The following is a 23,664-nucleotide window of genomic DNA, read 5'->3' on the forward strand; positions in this document are numbered from 1 at the left end:
TGTTAGAAATTGAGATACTAGAGAGATCCAGGGAATACAACTCACATTTGTATTTATTTAATGATCTTGGTTGAAGATATTTAATGTTGAAAATCCACTCAACCTCGGAAATATTCTCAGAGCACACAGTGGAAACAGTAGATGTCTGGTATTTACTACTCGTTAGAAGGAAACAGTAGAATGAAATGTTTTACTTGGACCCACAAAAATTTCTTGTATTGCCTTGAGCTTCTCTCGTAGTTCCGATGGTTCTTTGAACTCAGGCAGCAGTTATAGTTGGTTGACGCATCTTCTGGGCTCCAGGGTGCCCCACGTGGGAGGGATTTGGGGGAAGGCCCTCCTCAGCCATGGTCAGTGCGGTGTGTGGTTCTCAATCCACAGTGGAGGCACTGATGAACCTACATTGCCACCCAAAACGTATGGGAAGCAGAAATTTCAGAGAACAGTACTTCTAATGTGTAATTTACTCTGAAATTTTATGTTATCCAATTGTATTTCTTTTTTCAAGAATGCTGTGCTTGTTTCGGCAGCACGTAGACTAAAATTGGAATGATACAGATCAGATTAGCATGGCCCCTAAACAAGGATGGCACCCAAATTCATGAAGCGTTCCATATTAGAGAAAAAAAAAAATGCTGGTCACCACACACTGCACTCTTCCATGGCCTGCTAATGGACGGCAGCCCGTGGTGGAAGACAAAACTCACCTAAGGAGTGGGATTATCACTGGAAGAGCAGGACTCAGGTAGAGTCCAGCTTCGGGGTATGCTGTGCTTTTAGGTTGACGGAATCCAGTCTCCTAGAAGTGGGGCTAGGGGTTCCTTCTTAGTTTATATCTATTTATAGGGCCCAGAGGAGGGAAGCATTTTCTCCAATTTTCATGCTTCCTACCTCTTTCCAGGATCCTTTTTCACCTTCCTGGAAAGTCACCTTGGACTCTAGAGAGCCATTACAGGTTATTTTCCTTACAGATAGAAGAAGAAGGAATATAGTGGCTAGAAATGTACCTTTAAGCATTTTGTTATGTGATATAAAAATAACTAAATTTACAAGTAACCGTGAGTGCATAAAGTAACAGCACGACGATACCCCTCAGAATCACCTGCGGGTCCCAAGGCTGGTAAATTCGAGGGTAATTGACATGACCCTGGGAAGGGGTGGCTGATGTTTTTGTTTACCAGACCATGTGGCAATGGACTAACAACAGTTTTACAGTTGTGTTTCTTGATGAATTTTTAAAATGTGAACAATCTACATTATTTCAAATGATACTGAATTATTTCAAATGTGTAGAATCAATATTAACAACAATGTAACTCCACCGTAGTTTGAAATCCTCCACTGCAGAACTTAAAATGTTCAGTATTTGTGAAGATGCCATTACATCACAAGAACTGATTTCCACAGCTAGACGGAATCATAAGATGTTGGAGTTGACTAGATGGGGTACTTTACTCACATGTGCAGCATAAAGCCGTTGGATCTAGGACCCGTATGTGTCCTGTTACTGGTGAGGGAATGTCGGTCAGTAGGTGGCACACTTCGCCGTCAGATCGGTGTTTTTCCAGTGTGAAGGCCCTGGGTGTGAACTGAAGTGCTCTCCTGAACCAGCTGTGGTTGTGCCGGTCTTCGAGAGTCAGCAGATTCTGGCTGCAGACCGGGGAGCAGGTCTCAAGTTCTGCCTCTAAGAAGCTTCCACACTTTGAACAGCAAGGGTTTAGAGTCTTAAGGCCACCTTTTCTACTCCAGAGTTTGGTACAAGACATCTTGGCAACATCTTGGACAGCAAATACAGTTACTGTGTCAATCATGATTTAAATTGGACAAGGAAAATTGGTTTATTACTGGTATATTGGTTTGTAATTGCACAAAATTTTACTGGAGCAAAATTTAACTTTTTAAATGCAGAATCTGTTCCAATTCAAAAACATTTCAGAGTGGGGGCCATTTATTCTTGAAACACTTTTTATCTGAGTTTATAACATCTGCCTTTCCCAAATATTTGGTTTATAATCACTTTGCACAGAGAGCAATTTCTATTGTTTCTAAATTAACTCAGCCTAAATAAGTTAAGATTATATACTATGCAGTAGGAGGTTTTTGGCAAGAATTTATCTAATATATAAAAAAAATTTAGTTTGAATTGCTGAACCAAGTGGCTTGTTTTTTTGAATGATTTTGTTAGAATGATCAGAAAATGTCTTTTTAGATGCTCTCAGGAGAGCCACATTATACTGTTAGAGGTTAATTTATTTGGATCTTGAATGTTTTTTAGTCTTCAGGATGTTCTTCATATATTGCAACTCTCCCTATCAATGTTTCATGTGAGTTTCATCTGTTGAGGGATTAATTTGTCAACTATGCCCAAGTTTCCATAGGATTAGAACATAGAATGGGGCCAGGTTTGTGGGCAAGGATGTGTTAGATAAGGGAAGGTGAGGAGAGAATGGGGAGGGTAGAAATTCTTAGGTACCAGTGATGAAGTTTGCATATATCATAACTGCTTTTAAGGGAAGTCGGATATGTTCCTTAACCTGGCGTTAACATCTAGCAGGCACTCCTTTTTATTTTGCTTTTATTCTCAGCATAGTAGGCTTCCTCTACTTCTTCTACAAGACTTGGGCGACGGATCCAGGCTTCACTAAGGCTTCTGAAGAAGAAAGGAAAACGGTGAGCTTTCTCTGTGACATTACTGCTTTTTTAAGATTGCAGCCGTGTTGGTTTCGTCCTAACTGCATCTCTAGTGCCTGGCACCTCATAGGTGCATCATGAATGTGAAATGAATAAATTAGCAAAATGAGATTTCTCCACTGTCACACTTTTTCATTTGCTTACATGAAAGTTAAAAAAACAAAACAAAATAAGAATATGAGTATAAAAACAAGAAAAAAGAAAAAAAAAGAGCACGAGTATTATACCTATATGCATTAAGTCCTACCCGCATGCTCATTCTTTTAGGTCCTCAGCCTGAGACTTTTAGAAACATAAACTTGACTTCCCTCTATTTTACTGAAAATGTATTTATTGTCAGATGTTAGCTCCAAGGAATACACTAACTGGCTATTAAATTACCAGGTTAATTACACTGTTTTATAATATTAATAAATAATTATGATTCATCTTCTAAAAATTTAAATTTCTATTAAAGCAACACCTCACCAGGACTTTTTCACATGTCATTTCTGTCGGCAGGTACAGTCTTCCACTCCTTTATAGTTAGACACTTAGATACTTAGGTAATGGTCATAGAGCCTAAATGCCCTCCTCTAATACATGGTGTAGGCAGGAGCCAGGGTGAGTCCTCCTCCTCAGTGACTGAGGAGATGCCCCTTCTCTTCCTCAGATGTGCAGTTGTCAGGTAGCACGGCATGTCCTCCATTGCTTGTGAATGTTTTGAAGCTGGGGAAGGTGTCATCTTCGTTACCTAAAGCCTGTGTTCCTCAAAAACAGCTGTTGGTGTTTATAGCGATTAGTTCTGTTGTATACCGACAGGTTTGGGTTCTTTTTAGGAGTGTCCCTGTTTATTCTTCTCCAGCAGATTATAACTGGGGATCATTGCTATTGATGGAGAAAAGGGGGTATAATTTTTGTGCATTCTGATTTATTGTCTGTGGTTGAAAATGCACCCTTGAAAAGTCTCATTGTTTCAGGCACAGAATGATTTGTTGGCAAGTCTTAGAAATTGCTTTTTTAGCTACCTCGGTCTGGAGAGAGAGCCGTGATTATGGTACATAACCATGCATTATACGTTCCCCTGCATAGCACAAATGTAAGGCCAAACTCCATGTCTTTTAGAACATCATCACCCTCGCAGAGACTGGCTGTCTGGACCTCAGGACATTCTGTACATCGTGTCTTGTGAGTGAGTCTTTTCTTTATAATTCTTTTCCCATCGTAAAAGCAAATTCTTGGTTACATTGCTCATGTAAGCATTTATTAAATCTTCATGGTATATTTATATACCTTTGTTTCTACTGGGTTCTAATTTTGCATTACTGTCAGAACAATTTTCTGCCTTGAACATATGGGAGAAGGATATTTATAATCTTTTGAAGTTCCCTATGATTAAAAATCTCCTTGTATGTTTTGTTTGCTTTTTCCTGCCACAAAGCATACAATAGAACTAATTTGGAATCTGAGGCTCATGATGGCCCTAAGAATAATTTAGTGAAACTTCTCATTTTGCAGTTGAGGAATCATGGCCTGAAGGGAGGAAGGAACTTTCCCTAAAAGGTTGGCAGAGCCGGAAATGTAACTCAGGTTTCTTTTCTCCTAGTCCAGTGCTCCTGGTGCATTGGGTACTGCCTTATTTCTCGTTAGTCGGTGTCAGTAGGCTCTGGAATTCAAATCCCCTTTAGTGAGGGCTTCAACGAATTAGACATAGAGAAGTAAATATCGTATTAATAAGGCTTTCCAGAGCCTCTTTGTGAATCGATGATCTACTATTTAGAATTATTTGTGCCAGGGTCTTTTTGATTTAAGAATAAGATTTTTGCTTGTGATTTGCTGCCACTTTGAGACACGGCTTTATGCTGGGGCCTCTCTTCACTGCCCACTTAGGTAAGGAAGCCGTTAAGGTCACTCCATTGTCCTGTGTGCAACTCCTGTGTCGCTCGATACGATCAACACTGCCTCTGGACTGGACGCTGCGTAGGTGAGAGGCTGAGTTTTTCCGTTACCACCGCCAAGCTAAGCCTGTATTTAGTTATATGTGTGACTCATAGGAAAAGTGGAAGGGAATCCATTTGGTAGCTCTTCCTCATTGGAGGAACATCTCTACGGTATAACACTTTCAGAAGACTGACTTTTGATGTGAATAATGATAATATCACTTTATAGTATTTTAGCATTGATAATGTGCTTTCATGTATCATATCCTATTTGATCATCAGGTACCACTCCTATGAGGGTGCTATTATTATCTCCATTTTAGAGGTGAAAAAATTTAAAGGTAAAAAATTACTTGCTTGAAATCACTTCAGTAGCATCAATCTTCTGCCCCAAACACGTTCTCCATGTTTTGTGCCTGGTCCCTCATTCACATTCTCCGCTCGTCCTCCTCAGGGCTCAGGTAGGAGGTGGAGGCAGAGATGGAGAGATCTAGGGGTTGCCTTCCATCCAGGGAATATTTCTCGTCCTGATCTGCAGCCCTGGGTTTCCTCTGAGCCATCACAGTAAAACCCTGGGGTTTGTTGTTAGGAAGTACAGTAGTGGGTCTTTTGAAGACCCGGGCTTTCACGGGAGAAGACATGCTTTTATGATCTGCATGAACAGACCGCTGCCCCAGCTCAGTCACGTGTCCTCGATGTACTTTGATGTTCTTTACTTTTCCTAGAGAACAGGTGAAATGACCTCTTTTAAATAAGCAATGGATAAATACTAGTTCAGTTAACATGGACAACTGACCACAGCATACCAGAGTTGTTTGATTTTTGTTTAATGGTATTTAAAAGCAAAACGACAGCTTATTTCTTTACTTTGGTGAAGACTTTGGACAAGAAAGTGGTTAATAAGGTCTTGAGCTAGAAAATCATTGTAAGGAATATTAACTGTTGATTTTTTTTGATGCAGGTTTCGGCAACCATCGCTATTTCATATTCTTCTTATTTTTCCTCTCCATTGTGTGTAACTGGATTATATATGAATCTTTCATGTGTAAGTGTAAATTTTTCTTATAGTAAGCTGATGCACCCACACGCACATACGCTTTCCCTTGTAAGTGCTTGTATGTCACATTCTGGCTGGGTGACTATAACCTGTACCCCGCACAAAAACAGAACAGATGCCTGTAAACTCTGGGTGTTGGACAGCTGCACGAAATGCTAGAGGACATTAGTTGTCAGTACCTTTGAGGGAGTTTTACTCTAAGATGGCCTTGATAAATTAGGAAAGTGGTCCAAAATACAAATTCATTTAAGGCAAGTGCGGATTTATGCCCCAGTGAAAGGAGGAAAAATCAGCTGCTCAGGTACACAGCAAGGGAAGTGGTAAGTAATAAGACAGGTGGTGGGGAGGTTGGTGGTAGAGAGGTTGGGGGTGGGGTTGGAAGGTGGTCACAGTAATTAAGGAACAAAACTGAAAGCACATGTTCTCTGACAAATCTCAGGTCACAACTTATAACTGATGCAAAAAACTGTAACAGTCATTAAAAGGTTGGAAATAATAATTTGAAAGAAAATATTAAATCACTTACTCTGCATCTCCAAGAAAAGAAAACAACTTTTTAGTAGCAGTGTGAAGGCGGCCTCTAGGGGTCTCAGGTAGGGACTGACACCCAAGGGTTCCGGGGTGAGTGGCAAAGGACAGGGTTTAAATGGAAGCAAGAAGGATTTTGGTAGCTCCTGAGAACTGCAGGGCTGTGCTTTTTGAACCTTGGGTGGGTTACCTACCTGGAAAATCCTATAGTGCTTGTAGTTTACTCTGACTTTGTTTAACCATTCACTATTTATTTATTTTGAAAGCTTTGGGAGACTGGCACTAGAAGCTTCATGGCTGATCTGTTTCCATCCCTCCTTCTGTTAAATTTATGCTCAGGCCTTGTATTTTGCCAGTTAAATACTAATTTGTTGCTTGAACAAAAAATTGGGAATGATTCAGGAAGATGTTAGGAAAGGGTTTTCTTACCTTTTTTTCCCTTTTTCTTTTATCATCCCAAATTCTACCCCTCCCTATCTCCCCACGCCACCTTCTTGGCTTTCTTTAGTTTAAATTTTGTTTAGTTTTTGAAAGATAATTCCTTCTACACTGTTCCCCAGCTTCCCAGCTCCCCTCCCCAGAAACATCCAGAATGACAAGTTTTGTCTGGTTTGGGGTTTCATTTTTAGAGCTTGTTAACAGCTGTGTGGAACGGTCTTTCTTTCACCCTGCTGCAGGCTTGGAGAGGGCTTCGGTTGCCTTGCCAGCCCCTTTCCCACCCACACCTCCGGTGTCTGATCCCTAGGGAATGCTTTCGTGGCTCAACATAGCTGTCACCATCTCAAATGGATCTAATAGTCAGAAGTTTGTGTTCCCTGATCTCAGTTCTTGTCAAAAGCCATCAGTAATCTTAAGCATTGGGATTTAAAAACCTCCTATTAGGTCCTGTGGTGAAAGAAATAAAAAGGTTTTTTGACAGTGCTTCTTTCTGTTGAAAGAGCTGCCCTTTGAAGGCCTGACATTAAAGCATATTCCTGGAAAACCTTTTTAAGCTGGCCCGTGGACCAGCTTGTGCCTTGGACTTGATCCTGGGGAAAAGGAGCCAGACTTTACACCACTCTTGTCGCTCCCCCTTCTCTCTCTCCTCTAAAAATAGCCCCCTTTGTCTGGTGCCTCTGTCCAGCATAAGACTGTATTGATAAGGACAGAAGTGATTTTCCATCACGTTCATTCTTTCCAAGTTGCTTTCTTGTTACATGCATTGGTTCCTTCCTCCTCTTTGTCTTTATTCTCTGGCTCTGAACCAATTTGTGTATTACATTTTGTTTCTTAGTAACAGTCCTACCTGTACATGCATTTACAACTGTGTAGGAAGGCTGAACAATTTTTGCTACTTTCATCCCATTTATATTTTGATAACATTTTTTTTTTACAGTGAATGAGGACATTGGGCCATTTGTCATTATTTCACATGCAGGAAAGATGAACTTTAAGTGCTCCATTTTTCTAATGAGTCCTCACTTCATCCCACCTTCTTTGTTTAACCATTAACACCCCTGTTGCTGGAGCCCTGCTGTGCACCCTCCCCCTCACGTGGTCCAGTTGCAGCTGCCTCTGGCTCCGTGCACTCACCATCCGTTTCATCCTCTGAGGTCTGTTTTCAGGGTGGACAGGAAGTAACCGAAAGTCTCAGTGTCATACAAGTTACAGGAAGGAAGGTCTAAGATCATTGCTAGAAAGCATTGTGACTGCTGGAGCTATCTAAAGGTGAAAGCCATTGATTGGGACAGTATGACTTCCCTGTCATTAGCCAGTGACCACCTGTTAAGAATGCATATTAAAGTACATATTAAAGTATTGTATTACATGAGATAATTCGTATGGCCATTTATGGCCCTATCTTTGATATTAAATCTGAAATCAGTTCTATGGAAACTTCAGTCTGAGGTCATGCTGTGTTAATCAGAAAAATTCCCAGAAGAGAACAGTTGAAACCCATAAGGTGAAAGAAAGTCGGTATTATTTCCTGCTCAGCTCTTTTTCTCTGCCTGCTGTTGGAAGTTATAATCTCTTATGTCGTACCAGGTGTGTGGAATGCGCCTGCCTTTGGGGTCCTGATGAGAAGCTCTAAAGAGTGTAATCTGCTTTGTTATCTTGATTACTGCTCGGTAATGATTGTTGGTAGAATGCTCTGGCATATATCATGAAAGATAGCTGGGCATTAAGTGGTACTCAAAAAAACAGGTATTTGGGACAACAGTGGACAGAAGTTGATAGCAAAGTCATGGACTCACTTTCTTCCAGTCTCAGGAACTGTTAAGTATTGCTTTGGGAAAAAAGTCTAAAATTACTTATGAGCTTATCAGAGACATTTACGAAACCTCCAGGCACAAATCTACAGAATTCTCCTTTCAAAATCAATCTGCCCTTTAGGAATAGTCATGGCGCCTATAAAGGTCATTGGCTTTATGTAACTTTGAAGGTCTGTTCCCTTGTTTCTCCTGCTTCCTACCCATGTCCACCTTACTGCTGCTCTTAGCTACATGGGTTAGAGGTCAACATCATGGAGGCCATAGTGAAGTCCTCTTTTTTAACTAGCACACAAATAGGTTCTCCTGGGGAGAAAAAAACAGCTATGACCACATGAATCTCGCTTTGTATTCTTTTTTTAGGGGTGTCTTTCCCATGAGTTTCCTCACCTGGCCCTTCTCCCACTGCAGAATAAATTACGGTGCCAGTGCCGAGGTACACTCAGTAATTGTGTGCTCTTAGCTTGTGTTCCAGTGGTATCTGGGTGCTTATAGGATTTCTTGTGCCCGCAGCAATGGCATGTTGATTTGAAACCTTAATAAGGGTTTATATTTAGTTCTGTGATAAGCCCATATCTTGCTGCAACATGGATATGACAAAGCATTTTCCAGGACAAATATTTATTAAATATAATTATTATCAGTTGTCAAGTCCTTGAACGATTAACTTCTCTGGCCAGTGCATTATGCCAAATATGCTGATTTTAGTGATGGTTTTATGGACCTTTTTTTGCTTTTATTCTTTCACTGCCGTGCAATGTTATCATAGCCTTAATTAACAGTAAGCTACACTTTTTAAAGTATATTTTCTTGCTTATGCTATTACAGTTCTCCCAATTTTTCCTCCTTTGTCCCCCCCCACCCATACCCCCCTTCCCTCCAGCATTCCGCCAGCTTAGATCACATCCATGGGTCGTGTGCGTGAGTTCTTTGTCTTCTCTATTTCCTATGCTGTTCTTAACATCCCCCTGTCTATTTTGTTCCTACCAAGTATGCTTCTTATTTCCTGTACCTTTTCCTCCATTCTCCCCCCTCCCTTTTCCCACTGATAACCTTCCAAATGATCTCCGTATCTATGATTCTGTTCCTTTTCTGGTTATTTGCTTTGTTTGTTTGTTTGTTTGTATTTAGATTCAGTTGTTGATAGTTGTGAATTTGTTACCTTTTTAATGTTCGTGATTTTGATCTTCTTTTTTTCAAATAAGTCCTTTTAACATTCCCTGTAATAATAGTTTGGTCATGATGAACTCCTTTAGTTTTTACTTTGTCTAGGAAGCACTTTATCTGCCCTTTCATTCTAAACGATAGCTTTGCTGGATAGAGTAGTATTGGGTGTAGGTCTTTGCTTTTCATTACTTTGAATATTTCTTGCCAGTCCCTTCTTGCCTGCAAAGTTTCTTTTGAGAAATTAGCTGATGGTCTTACGGGAACTCATTTGTAGGGAATGCTCTGCTTTTCTCCTGCTGCTTTTAAGAGTCTCTCTTTAAGTTTTGACATCTTAATTATGATGTGTCTTGGTATGGTCCTCTTTGAGTCCAACTTGTTTGGGGGACTCTGTGCTTCTTGGACTTGTATGTCTCTTTCCTTCGCCAAATTGGGGGCGTTTTATTTCATTATGTTTTCAAATAAGTTTTCAGTTTCTTGCTCTTCCTCTTCTCCTTCTAGCATCCCTATGATTTGGATGTTGACATGTTTTGAGATGTCCCAGGGGTTCCTGAGCCTCTGGTTGTTGTGGGGGGGGGGGGTTGTTTGTTTTTTTGTTTGTTTGAATTCTCGTTTCTTTTTTCCGTTCTGGTTGAATGTTTATCACTTCCTCATGTTCCAGATCATTGATTTGAATCTCAGCTTCCTTCCCTTCTCTGTTGGTTTCCTGTGTATTTTTCTTTATTTCACTTAGTGTAGCCTTCATTTCTTCCTTTATGTTGTCACCGTACTCAAGGAGTTCTCTGAGCATCCTGATCACCAGTGTTTTGAACTCTTGCATCTGATAGGTTAGTTATCTCCATTTCATTTAGTTCTTTTTCTGGGGTTTTGTTCTGTTCTTTCATTTGGGCCTTATTTCTTTGTCTCCTCAATGTGGCAGCCTCCCTGTTTGTTTCTGTGTATTAGGTAGAGCTGCTTTTACTCTCTGTTGTAGTAGCGTGGCCTGTGTAGAAAAGGCACCTATAAATTGTGTGGGGCGGAGTCTTAGGTACTTTCCAGGGCTGGGCAGACTGCTTCATTGCCTTGTGCTGTGTGGGGAGAGCTTGAAAAGGGATAAGTGCCGCTACCTGGTTTCTGGATGTTCACCTGGCACTCATCCTGTTTCCGGTCACTTCACCCTCTTCCCATGTGTGACTGGTGCCCTTTTAGCTGCTGCCCTGGTAGTGAATCCTGGAGTGGGTGGGTTTTCATATGTTCTAAGACCATGCAGGCCCTTTAGGCAACAAAAATCTGGCAATTCCTTCTACGGCTCTAACCCCCCACTGGTTTCTTGAGCCAGAGGTAAGAGGGATCTATTTTCTTGGTGCTGGAACCTTGGGCTGTGTGGTCTGGCCCGGGGCTGGGATTGCTTGCTCCCAAGGCATCCCTCCCAATTTTCATCCACTGTACATGAATGCGGGACTGCCCATTCCACCACTGCCACCGCCTCTCCACCCATCTCCGTGATTCCACTCCTACCTGGCTGGATGAGTGTGGCTTCTTTGAATCCTTGGTTGTTGGACTTCCATTCAGCTCAATTTTCTGATGGTTCTGGATATTACTAGTTTTGATATGTGCTTGTAATTCTTTCCATTGTTTTGCAAGGGGGCGAAGCATGTCTACCTATGCCTCCATCTTGACCAGAAGTCCAAGAAACAGTTTTGTCATTTTTGTTAGCTGAGTTGGCCTTTGGGAGATAAAATCAATAAAATCTTAAAGTTGGGTTCTGATCTGTGCCATCATGTCTTCCATTCTCTTTTCCCCAAATAGAACTGCAGGGATTTTATCTTCCTGCGCGATGATCTGTGGTTTGCTGCCTTTTTAAATAATGGGTTCCTCTTTGTGTATTCACAGATTGGTCAAATCATTGCGCTACAACGTTTAGAGAAGATGGACTATGGACCTACCTCAACCAGATTGTGGCGTGTTCCCCTTGGGTTTTATATATCTTCATGCTAGCAGTCTTCCACTTCTCATGGTCAACGTTTTTATTGTTAAATCAGCTCTTTCAGGTATTTACCTCTCTTATTATAACCTGTACTAAGGTAGAAAGACTTTAATTTTAAATCAGAAGGTTTCATTTCTAGTTCCACCTCTCTCACTCCCTCTGTGGGTCTAGACATGTCATGTGACTCTTGAATTTTGGTTTCTTTGTCCATAAAATGGGGATGATAATGCCTGTCTCCTCTCACAGGAGGATTTAAAGGTTAAAAGAGTAAATTCTGTTGCCTAGGAGTTATCTGATCTAACCTATTTATCTTATAGAGGTGCAGAGGTGAACTGAATTGTTCATGGTCACCCAGTGAGTGGGAAAATCAGAACATGAAACTTAGGTCTTCTAACAGTCCCATTTAAGGGCTTTTTCTGTCATACAATTAAATGATATGATGTGTGAAAGCATGGCGTAAACTGTAAAGCGTTATGCAAGTGTAAGGTGATTTCTTCCCTCAATTTTTCAACCTTGTTTGTTACTGTTATGCAGTACTTCAGTGGGTAGAAGTGGGGACGAAATGAAAACCACATCACTAACCAATGGACATGGTAATTGCACTCTCAGAGAAGGTCATGGCCATTAGAAAGTTCAGGCTCCAGGGTGGTAGTCACCTTCGCTTTCTATGACATTTCCACCCCTTCCCTGCTGCCTGCCGTCCCCTGTAAGCTGAACCTGATTCTCATGGGTGCTGTGGCCTGCCTGTGTGGAGTGGACGGCCATGGTCGGTCTGCGCCACCGCCTGCAAGACCTCAGATAGTTAGGGCGTTGCTCAATAAATGTATTCCACTTTTATGGGGGAGTAACCAATTCTACAATGATAATAATACATTTTTTTAAAGGAAAAATATCCCTTAGTCCCTTAAAAAAGAAAAAATGCTAAGGAAAGGCGTTAAGCTAATAATACAGACAGAATTAAGGTTTCTGAACATTTCACCTAAATTCCTATCACTCTGGTATCTATCTATTCCCATGCCTCTGGTATTGGGCAGTAAGCAGTAAGAATAGCTATTAACATCAGTGCTTATTAGTAGTAGTTACTATCATTTATAATACCTAATATTTATATGTGCTATACATATTCCAAAGCACTGCCATTGTTTCCGCACAACCATTTGAGATGTAGACTGTGCCAAAGTATTATCTCCTCTGTTTTACGGATGAGGAAACAGCCCAGGAGGCGTTGGGTGCCTTGCTGTGGCCGTCGGGCCAGTAAGAGGAGGTGGATGTAGAACCTAAGACTCGAGACAGCAGTTCTTAGTCTCTTCCTTCCTTTCTGGACTCTTGGAACAAGTGCAAGTCTATATGAGACTATAAAATTCTTAATTTTTAAAAGAAAGGTTAATAATTTGTTTATATATTTTTAAGGCAGGAAAACAGACTGACAGTTTTGGATAGTTTTCAGATACAGAGATTTAGAGCAAAGTTGTTTCCTTAATAACAAAACAACTCAGCCTTTCATTTCCTGAGTGCTCTGGTGCTTCGTGGATTTGACAGTGGCTGGTCACACTGAGCTGTGGTCACAGCTCTGCCACTTTGTCAGCTGCGTGGCCTCCGACCAGTCACTTCCCCTCTGCACTAGGTATTTTGAATGTGTGATTTCAAATCCTTAGACAATCTAATGAAGATGATAATCTGTTTTAAAGATAAGGAACTTGATGTTTGTGTTGCTTTGAGAATTAAATGAGATGACTCAGTAGTAGCGTTTTTAATGATCTGGGAGGGTTTGTTTTGTTTTTTAAGTTTTTTTTTTTTATCTTAGAGGGGAAGGGAAGGAGAGAGGGAGAGAAATATCAATGTATGGTTGCCTTTCATGAGTCCCCCGCTGGGAACTGGCCTGCAACCCAGGCATGTGCCCTGACTGGGAATCGATTGGCGATCCTTTGGTTTGCAGGCCTGTGCTCAATCCACTGAGCTACACCAGCCAGGGTGATCTGAGAGTTTTTAAGTTACCTTAATTCTTACCTTTCTCCAAATATATGGATTTAAATGTTCTTTACTTCAGATTATTAACTTTTTCATTTGGCTATTTTCAAAGAGCTACCAAGATGAATACACAGGTTGAGATAATTGACTGTACTTACTTTATGTTATTTTATTTATCCAAAAGTTGCATGCTGAATTTATCGAGAATCTAAACATGGCCATAAGCCATGGTTTGAATTGCTAAAGCAATTATTTTATGATTTATTAAGTCAGTACACTGTGCTATCTTGAAGGTTAATAAAATAAGACAGAAAAGTTGCCCAGCTACTGCATTTCACGTGGGAGAGTCTACTTAGACCTGCTGAACCTTTGCCCCGCCTCGTCCTTGGTCAGAAGGTGATATTATTTGGGGGGCAGTGCTGCATGTCTTCCAGTGTCCCGCGAGGCACTGCTAAGAGTGATGTAGCCTTGATGTGGCATTTTTGATGCAGCTCCCACCCTTTTTCAGATTGCTTTTCTGGGCCTGACCTCCCACGAGAGGACCAGCCTGCTGAAGCAGAGCAGGCACATGAAACAGCCCTTGTCCCTCAGGAGGACGCCATACAAGTAAGTGAGATCTCTTCTTTCCACTGAGTCCCGTGGGAGATGCCAGCCTAGCCATTGGTTGTCCAGGCCGGTGCCACCACAATCGGCCACACTGCTGTCCTCTAACTTGCTGTCTGGTAGAGTTGACCCTCTTATTTCTTGGAAGCCTCAGTGACAGGAGGTGAGTGGTAAGGTCATGAGCCCCAAGGTGGTAAGAATTTGGGATTTAGTTTATTGGACTCAGCACAAATGATAAGTGATTTTGATGTTTTGCCAAGATGGGGAATCTCTCCAGTCAAGCTGCATGGTCACAAGGTTGCACATTGCTGGCATGAAGTCAGTGTGAGATAGTTAAGCATGTGGCTGAGAAGGCCAGCCACGGGCTCTCTGCAGATGGCATTAGGTTGTGAGCCTTGCCAAGATTTCAACCTGGCTTTCTGTCACCAGTAATTATTTTAGCCCTATTTACTGTGCCCACCTGTGTCAGGGAGAAGCTAGTTTCCCAAGTTTGGGATGAGTTCTTTCTAAGCACTGGTTGTATAAAACCTGTCCTCAGTTGAGAATGAGAGTTTTTGGAGAAGGTCATCATCATGATATGAACAATCAGGCTTTGAAGCTTATCTCTCTGTCACATATACTGGGGTCTTGGAGGCTGGGAGTGCTGCGGCGGTGACCCAGAATCCTCTGTGGATTTGAGCGATCACCGCATATCTCGTGAGCAGTCTATTTTAAAGCACATTTGTGGTACAAGATGAAACTGTTAGGTTGTTAGACAGGAAATCAGACTCTGGGATGTGACTCTGATGTGTGTTTAAATGGGAAAGAAAATGACCTAATTGGGAAGCGGTGGCTAAAGTGATGGAGAGTGGAGAGTATTGTTAAGCTTGTGATGACTGTTTCAGACTGGCAGAGATAATGACGAGGTCCCTTTCTCGGTGTCTTAACCAGTGGAATACGTAGTTACTGAAGTGTGGAGGCCTTTGTGGTGCAGGTAGAGTTATAAACTGACCCTTGAGAGTTGTGGGACGGGCATGAAGATGCCCATGGAGATGGAAGGAAAGGCGTGCTGTGCTCTGGAGAAGAGTCTCATAAAGGGACAGAAGTGAGAGCTGGGTGTGTTTGGGAACAGCTGAGTAGTGGCAACCTAAGCTAGAAGAACTAACAGTAAGGCCTATGAGCCATTTTGAATGTAACTTTCAGGTCCTGCCCAAACCAGAGTTTTGCCTTGTCTGTCGTCCCCTAAATGACTTTCATGCATTGACTGGGCCCTTGAAATTCTAGGCATGTCTCTCTACTCCCACCCATCGATTCCGTGTAGTCAGTGCTCTTCTGAGGAAACTGCCTTCTGAGTGGCAGTGGGACTTTCCTGACCATTGTCCTGTCACCGAACAGCAGCAGGGCACAGTCCTTCTCGTGCACAGCTGCGTTTCAGTGCATGCGGGGGTTGTCCAAGACTTGAAAGATGGGGCATATGCACAAAACCCATGTTCCTCACAACTGGGATAAATACTATTCAAACACTAATGGAGAAAAAGTGATGCTGAAGACAGCTGTGGGCAGAAAGGCACCAAAGGGGAAGTGTGCCTTGGCTCCGCCCTTGACCACTGGCAGGACTGGAAAGGGTGAGGGGTTACCTGTGGGAAGGTGGTGGCATGAGGGTTCCGGGCTGGGAGAACGGCCCCCATTCTTATGATGGTGGGAAAACCAGAGCCCGAGTAGCTGCAGAGCAAGTTTGTAGAGCTTCGGGAGCTAGCACCTGAGGGGCCTGGGGGCTTCATCGTGTAGGTGGGTGACTCGGGTCCCGCCTCCTGGGGTCCGCGGCGTTATGGATGAGGTGAGATGAATTCACATGGACTACTGAGTCCTGTGGAGGAAAAGGGACAGTACAGCTCCTCTCTCAAGAGGAGAGAAAGCCTTAGAGCGCCTCGGTTACTCTCTCAAGGGGAGAGCACCCCACCCCTTGCCTTGAAAGGCTTTTATTGGGTTCAGTTTGCACAGGAATACAGGGTATATACATAAAGCTCATCAATCAGTGTCAGGCAGAAATGATTAAACAATAGATAACATTCAGAGAACTCTGAGTGCTTATTCTCAGTCAGGGTCAGATAGTTAAAGGACCATAAAACTTTGGGGAACAAACTCATTTCAGGCTTGGACCCTTATCATTTAAATTGAGGGTATTAGCAAAGCAGGTTTCATAGGATTTTATGCATTCTTTCTTAGGCCTGGTCACCCAGGGGAACCTGCCCTTTCCAGCACAGGGCTGCACCCACCTCCAGCATTGTTTCAGGCTTAAGTCAGACAGGGGAAATAAGGCAGCCAAGAGCTTAGGAGACTTCTTGCAGGCAGAATGAGGACTCAGGCTATGTCAAAGCTGAGGGGAGAGGGTCCATCACCCCCTTTTGCAATAGCCCCTCAAGTCCTTCCCTGCCCCCCCCCACCATGATCATGCCTGTCTTAGGTCATCCCTCCCTTGAGAAATCTTACCTGTCATTGGCTAACCAGTCATCTGCTGGGGCCAAGCAGGGTGAAGAGAAAGGGAGCAGAGGCGTGCACCTACAAGGAAGATAAGCTTTGTTTCCTAAGTGGCTTATGGTCCCAATATCCTTTACTCAGCCTTAGCCATAGGGGACTACAATTTCTGAAACCAGGCAGAGCAATTCCCAACAGGTGGGGCTCGAAGTACAAAGATGAAGAATTGCAGTTGAGCTTCTGGGCCAAGGGGTATCTTTAAGGGGTTTTGGTTGGGAGGTGAAGGACTATGAACACATCAGAGTTTTGGAGGGCAAGACAATTTCCAGTGTGTAAGTTGAATTGGAAGGAACTGAGGTGGATGTCATTCAGAGAGCTGCATAGAAGGTTTAGGAAAAAACTTGTTCACTGTATTTTTTTCTGGCCTATCTGGCCTTTGAGATAAAGTCTGAGTTGGGGAAGTGGGGATGGAAGGTAAGAAACTGATCAATGGCAGTGACCATGCCAGTGAGTGGTAGGGCCAAAATGAAGTTATTTAGTTGCTGGGCAGAAGCCAGAGACTCTCCAAACTAGGGATTCGTAGTTCCAGAAGTGGAACTGGCCTTTATTTTTAAGGTCGCATAAGCCCAGGGACTGATTCACCTCTGGATTCCTGTAGGATATTCAGAGGACGTTGCACATTGTAGAATCTCAGTGAATGTTTCTGGTGTGAGTGCATGTTTGTCAGGGGCTCCAGAGGAAATGTACTGAGACGTGTCCTCTTCCTGTCTTGGCAGCCTGGGCTTCACACGGAACCTCGCGGATTTCTTCCAGTGTGGCTGCTTTGGCTTGGTGAAGCCCTCCGCCGTGGACTGGACGGCCCAGTACACCATGGTCTTCCACCCGGCCAAGGAGAAAGTGCTTCGCTCGGTGTGAAGCAAAGCAGCTCCAAGCTCTCCCATTGGTTTGTGTTTGCGTTCATGCCCTGGTGTAAAAATGAAGATACAGAGTTCACCTATGCCCAAAGGAAAACACAGGTGGTTTTTAAAGCCATTTGGTGAAAACAGTTCTTGATAAAGGCATTATACTTTTTTAGATTTAGCCAGAGCAGTCTTGGCAAACATCTAAAAAAAATTTTTATATTTTTTGCAAATGCAAGTTACTTTGAGGGGGTAATAATATTCACTAATTACGGATAAAATGTGGTATTTTCAGATACTTTATTGGCTGTTTCAAAATAGTACTGTTCTTTCAACTTGTAATTTTTGATAAATTATTTGTCTTTGTTTTGTCTATAAATGTGTAAAAATATTTAAATAGATATACTGTTTTGCTTTCACACTTAATAAAATTTTTTTTTGTAGTTGTGTAGTTTCTGAGACTTAACACTTTTAGAATGTTAAATTGAGGAAAGGTGTATATGCAAGACGAACTAACTCATGATTCCAGTCCTGAGTTGAGAGCGCTGCTAAGAACAATGAGCAAAATTTATTTTAGTTTTCCATCTTACTGAGAAAATTGAACATAAGTCTTAAAGGTTAATTATTATTTTTACCTAGTACCCCTAAACATTAGACTGTTGTGATTCTAATTGCTAATTTCTCTTGTTCTGGAGGAAATGCTAATTGACCTTCAACTCTCGGAGAGATATATATACTTATGCCCTTGGGCATGTCACTTTCCTGCTAGAAAACCCTTCCTTAGGTTCCCCGTGCTCTTGGGGGAGAATCTAGGAGGCCCGGAGGAACAGAGCCTGGTTTGGTTTACCAGGCGCACCCCGACCCAGCGGCGAACTCGAACCAAGCTCAGCAGATAAGAATCTGAAGAAGTCTGTACCTTCTCCAAGGTCACATAACGGCAGAGTGGGGTGAGCGGTTACTCTGGAGTCCTGATCCCCTAGAATACTGCCTCACACGTATGTGCTCGATAACTGTTTGAATGTGTTGAATCAGTGCAGGACGTGATCTGATCAGAATTGGGTTTGGAGACCGATTCTCAACGGGGGGAAAGAGCGACTTTTTCGAGCTCCGGCCTTCCTCCTCGCCTTCTTCGTTTAGATGTCTAATGTATATCTCAGACTTCACATGTCCAGAATTGAAGCTGAGCTTCTGAGTTTTACCCTGTCTTCTCCCCCCACCACACACATATCGATGAAAAAAATAGATGGAAACATATAATACATTTTAAAATAAATGAAAAGTGAACAACTCTGTTCCCGACCCTCAGTCTTCATGTCTTGATCAGAAACGCCATCCTTTCAGTTACTCAGGCCAGAACCTTAGTATCTTTTCCTGAATCGCCCTCTTTCTCATAATATCCAAGATTCATTTCTTTAAGAAGCCCTGGCTCTCTCTAGAATATACCCAGCATTGCATGCTTTGGGCCCCCATTGCCACTACAGGTGCCAGCTCCCATCACCTCTGGTCTGTGACTTACCACAGTTTTCTTGTTTTGTCTCCCTCCACCCTTGCCTGGGTCTAAGGAGTCCAAGTGATCCTTGCAAAAGGCAAGTTGAATCATGTCACTCCTCAGTGTGGAACCTTCATCCGTTGTCTCCTCGTTTTACCCGAAGAGGAGCCAAAGCCCTGACCATGGCTGGCAGGACCCTACGGGCTCTGACTGCTACTCCTGCAACCCCATTGCTGATCCCACACACCTGCCAGGCACGCTTTTGCCTCAGGCCTCTGCCTGCCTGTTCTGTGTGCCTGGAATCCCGGGCTATATCCACAGGGGCCAGCGCCTTGCTTCCCAGCGTATTTTACATGTCAGTTTCTCAAGGAGACCTGTGCTCGCCAACATTTTATAATTTGTAATGTCTGTCTCTTGGACTCTTCTTCCTCTTTACTCTATTTTTTTTCCTATAGCACTTACCACCTTCTAACATTATATAATGTGTTATGCCTACTGTATGCTGTCTTCCTCTCCAACCCTTAGACTATAAGGTCCACAAGGGAGCTTCGTTTTGTTCACTGGTGTATCCCAAGACCTACAATATTGCCTAGCACTTAGTATGTGTTCGATAGATATTTGAGTTAATGTAGAATGAATTGAAGGCTTTCAAAGTAGGACATGATATGATCAGAGTTGTATTTGAAGACTGATTCTCCGCTGGGGGTGGGTTAGATGGACTTTTCAAGTTCTGTTTTCTCCTCCTCTCTCACCAGCCCCTACCAAGTGAGTGTTCTCCACTTGGTGGTCTGTAAACAGTTACATTAAAATCGCAGACCAGGGTGGGGTGGGGTGTGCGGGGTGGCATCCAGGAGTCCAGGATCACGGGCTCCAAGTTTAAATTCCTCATCTCAGACCTTCCAAATCAGTGTCTGAGAAGTGAGTTCTGGAATGCACATTTTCTTCAGGTTCCCCAGGTAATTCTGATGTGTACATGCTATTGTTTGGGAATCATTTTCGCTTAGGAAATCTTACCTCTGCCATTCTATTTTTGGCTTTTCTCAAAGGTACACAGTATAAAGTTTTAAAAAAATGTTTGAGAATCAGTGTTTTATAGCTAGACGCCTTGGGTTTGAATTCTGTACCTGCCACTTACCAGCTGCTTTTACTCTTTGGGCAAATGACCCTTTGACTTCCTGGTGCCTCAGTTTCCTCATTTGTGTTATGGGGATAATAATGGTATAGACCTCCAAATGTGAAGAGGATTAAAAGTGTTCATACAGATAAAGTACTTGGAATTATAACTGTCACATAGAATTTCATAAATGTTGATTATTCAGAAATCTTTGGAAAATGAGAGAGAGAAGCTCATGGTAGGGAAATGTGTCAAATTCACCCTTCCATCCTCCGTGTTGTGTGTTCTGGGGCCAGGATTCTGAAAACTGTCTCCTTGCCAGCTGACTTTCTATGACCTTCTGCCAGTAGACCGGAAGGAAGGAAGAGGGGAGGAGGAAGTTACTCCTTGGTACTTGGTAGCTATTCCTCTCGGTGGCCCTTCACCTTGACAGTGACAGTTGGAATCAGTGCCTAGCGTTTGCCCCAGAGCACCTTTATTTTGCCCCCGTAGAAGCACCAGCAGTAACCAGGCAAGGCTTTCTCCTCAGAGGTCTGATTCCTAGTCCCTGGGGGACCTCTCGTGGGGCATCCAAGTTAGGGTGCCCCATCTGCTCTCTCTCTCTCCCTGCCCCAGAGGTGGTCGCTGCTTCCTGCTTTATCTGCGTTAAGTCAGAGTGTTCTTTACATTCCCCAAAATATTAGCAGCTGTTTAGCCAACTCCCTCTATTATTTTCTTTATGTAAAAAAAAAATTGGTGTGCTTTCTGTTTTTCTGACTGGGCCCTGACAGATAGAGGGTGTTAGAGATAAACTTTTAATAATGGGCTAGGCAAGAAGTAGTGAAGGCCAAGGTGCGGTCTGGCGGGCCTGGATTACCGACTGAATGTGGGGAAGAGGAGGAGGAGTCAAAGATGACTTTGAGGTGTTGAACCCAGTGAAGGAGGGAAGTAAGGGAAACAGTGGAGAGGCCAGGGGATGAGCTTGGTGGTTGGGGCCTATGGTTTGAGGTACTTGTAAGATGATAGCCAGGGGGAAAGTCGAGAAGGCAGCTGGAAAGAGCGGAGAGGCACCTGCACAGATGGATGAGATCGTCGATGGAGGAGAGAGGTAAAAAAATGAGATGAAAGTCAGAGGGGAGCTTCCTTCCTGAAATGAAAACATCGCTTTGAAAAAGAGACCAAAGGGGACAGTCTGTGAAAACAACGAAGTGTGAGAGCCCTGGCCGGGTGGCGCAGTTGCTTGGAAAGTTGTCCCGTGCACTGAAAGTTTGTGGGTTTGATTCCCGGTCAGGGCACATGCCTAGGTTTCGGGTTTGGTCCCTGCTCGGGGTGCACGTGGAAGGCAGTCAATCCGTGTTTCTCACATCTATGTTTCTCTCCCTTTCTCTCTAAAATCAATAAAAACTGACATCCTCAGGTGAGGATTAAAGAAAAGTGTGAGAGAGAGGAAAAGAGAGGAATGCGAGCTTATGGAATATGGATTTAAGAAACCGGAGGAGGAGAGGACTGGGGGGAGGCTGGGTAAGAGGATAATCAAGAAGTTACAGTGCTGGGATTCAAGAAGAAGAATTCATTTCAAAGAGGAAGCAGTCAGTGGTCCGGAGCAAGAGAGGTGAGAAAAACAACTGAAGGAAGACTGGAGGGCTTATGATTTAGGAGGTGGGGTGGGGTGGGGTGGGGCCGCAGGGAGGAAGGGACTCAGAAGCCAGAGGCTGAGATACTAAGGAATAAATGGACTCTAGTCTTACATACAGTTTGGCTCTGAAAGGAGAGGAGAAGGCCATAGCTTGAAGGTGAACAGAGAAATGGTTTTGTTCTGTTTTAAAGCTGAGACAAACCCAGTCACATTATTTGGGACCAGAGGAATGCGACTGTTAGGTTCTCTTGCTGTGACTTAATGTCCTTCCCCAAATATCTGTATAGTCACCTAGGAGATAACACAACTGAATCATTTTTACAAAATTTTGATGTAAATGGACTGGACCAAATGGACGGGCACCAAACAGTGAGAAGTGGAATATCTCAGACGTAACACACCCAGTGTTTCAGGTGAGTGTTGGCCTAGGGAGTTAGCGCTGTGGTACACATCCCCTAAATCTCAGTGGCTTCACACAGCACAAGGCGTGTTTCTCCTCTTGTGTCAGTCCATCTCGCTGTCAGCAGGTGTTCTTCCATGCAGGGTCCCAAGCTCCTTTCATACCTGGTGGCCCCACCATTTCCTAGGGCCTCGGTGTCCCCTGGGCCTTCTACATTCACTGATGTGGAGAGAATGGAGACTCTCCCAGAGGTCTTGGAGGTCCGACCTCTGTTGGCTAACTGAGTCCCGCGTCCCAGTCTGTGGCGGGGAGCATGGGAGACATGGTGGAGCGGTGCCCCCGAGGCAGAGGAGAGACATGAAGGCTGCTGGACCATATTAAGGTTCTTTCTTTGTTTTGTTTTTTCCTCCCCAAGCTCCTTCAGTCCACTAGACAGTAAACTCTTCTTTGAAATCCTTGCAGAATTTGCATTTAGTCCTGCCTACACTCTCTTCCGCTTCACTCCCTCAGCAAAGGTCTGTTAAGTGCCTGCTGTTTGTTGAGCACCATGAAGGCAAGTGTGCCATGTTCTAACAAGGCGGCAGGTGGGAATTCAAAATCCCAGTGCAGTGAGTGCTGTGTTCTACACCGGCTGTGGGAACGCAGACGTGGATTGATTCTCAGGCCGTTCAGTAAAGATTTTGCAGAGGAAATGCCGTTTGACCTGTGACTCGAGTTCCCCAGGCTAAGGCGCTGGGTGAGAGGGTCAGGATGGAGGGGTTCCATCTTCCAGACATTTCCAGGCAGAAAGAATAGCAGTGACAAAGCATGACGGCCTGAGGGCACTTGGCATATTTGGAAAGCTTCAAGTCTTCGAGTGTAGGTAGAGCGTATATGGAAGAGATTGTCTAAAACTCAGTCGAAGGGATAAGTTCAAGTCCAATTCATGAAGGTCCTTCTATGACATGCTGTTATGGGCTGTTATGTATCCCCCCAAATTTATATGTTGAAGTCCTAACTCCTAGGACCTCAAATGTGACTGTTGGGAGATAGGGTTTTTACAGAAGTGATTGGATTAGAATGACTGGTGTCCTTAGAAGAAAACACTATTAGGACACACAGACACACCGAGAAGACTACAGGAAGACACTGGGGGAAGGCAGTCAATTACACACCAAGGAGAGAGGCCTCAGAAGAAACCAGCTCTGCCGCCACCTTGATCTCAGACCTCTGGCTGCTGGAACCGCGAAAATGTTATTTCCTGTCGTGTGAGATATCTGATCCCTGTACTTCATTACGGAAGCCCTAGCAGGGTAGTGTATGAGTAGATACCAAAGAATAAGAACAGGGAGGATGTGTTCTAGAGACACTGTGGAATCAGAATCAGGGAAGCTCAGGGAGTGAGGCCTGGAGGGGTAAGGGAGAGGTCAAAGCTAAGGCTGACGGCAGGTTCTAGCTTCAGTCCCCTGGGTGGATGACTGGTGGGGCTAGTCCCTGAAATGTGGTGGCAGAGGAGAAGGTGGCATCGTCTGGCAGTCCCATCCCACAGGTGCCTTAGCCCTTTGTGAG

General features: G+C 43.5%; 1 protein-coding gene and 1 non-coding gene across 3 annotated transcripts in view; both read left to right on the forward strand.

Annotated features, from left to right (window-relative positions):
- ZDHHC13 (zDHHC palmitoyltransferase 13) overlaps positions 1-18,736 on the forward strand; it is a 45,794-nt gene extending 27,058 nt beyond the window's left edge. For both annotated transcript variants that reach the window (XM_037040368.1, XM_037040369.1), the window contains exons 11-17: positions 2,546-2,670; positions 3,796-3,858; positions 4,561-4,654; positions 5,572-5,655; positions 11,481-11,638; positions 14,051-14,148; positions 17,376-18,736. In XM_037040368.1, the coding sequence (XP_036896263.1) occupies positions 2,546-2,670; positions 3,796-3,858; positions 4,561-4,654; positions 5,572-5,655; positions 11,481-11,638; positions 14,051-14,148; positions 17,376-17,514 (761 nt within the window). In that variant the 3' untranslated portion in view covers positions 17,515-18,736. The remainder of the gene's footprint in view (positions 1-2,545; positions 2,671-3,795; positions 3,859-4,560; positions 4,655-5,571; positions 5,656-11,480; positions 11,639-14,050; positions 14,149-17,375) is intronic.
- On the forward strand, positions 515-621 carry LOC118983227 (U6 spliceosomal RNA). The gene has a single exon (XR_005065666.1). It is a non-coding gene; the product is annotated as a U6 spliceosomal RNA (small nuclear RNA).
- Positions 18,737-23,664: the final 4,928 nt, after the last annotated feature.

Source organism: Sturnira hondurensis, unplaced genomic scaffold (assembly GCF_014824575.4).
Source record: "Sturnira hondurensis isolate 20B ecotype Veracruz unplaced genomic scaffold, ASM1482457v3 Scaffold0002638, whole genome shotgun sequence".
Classification (NCBI taxonomy): domain Eukaryota; kingdom Metazoa; phylum Chordata; class Mammalia; order Chiroptera; family Phyllostomidae; genus Sturnira; species Sturnira hondurensis.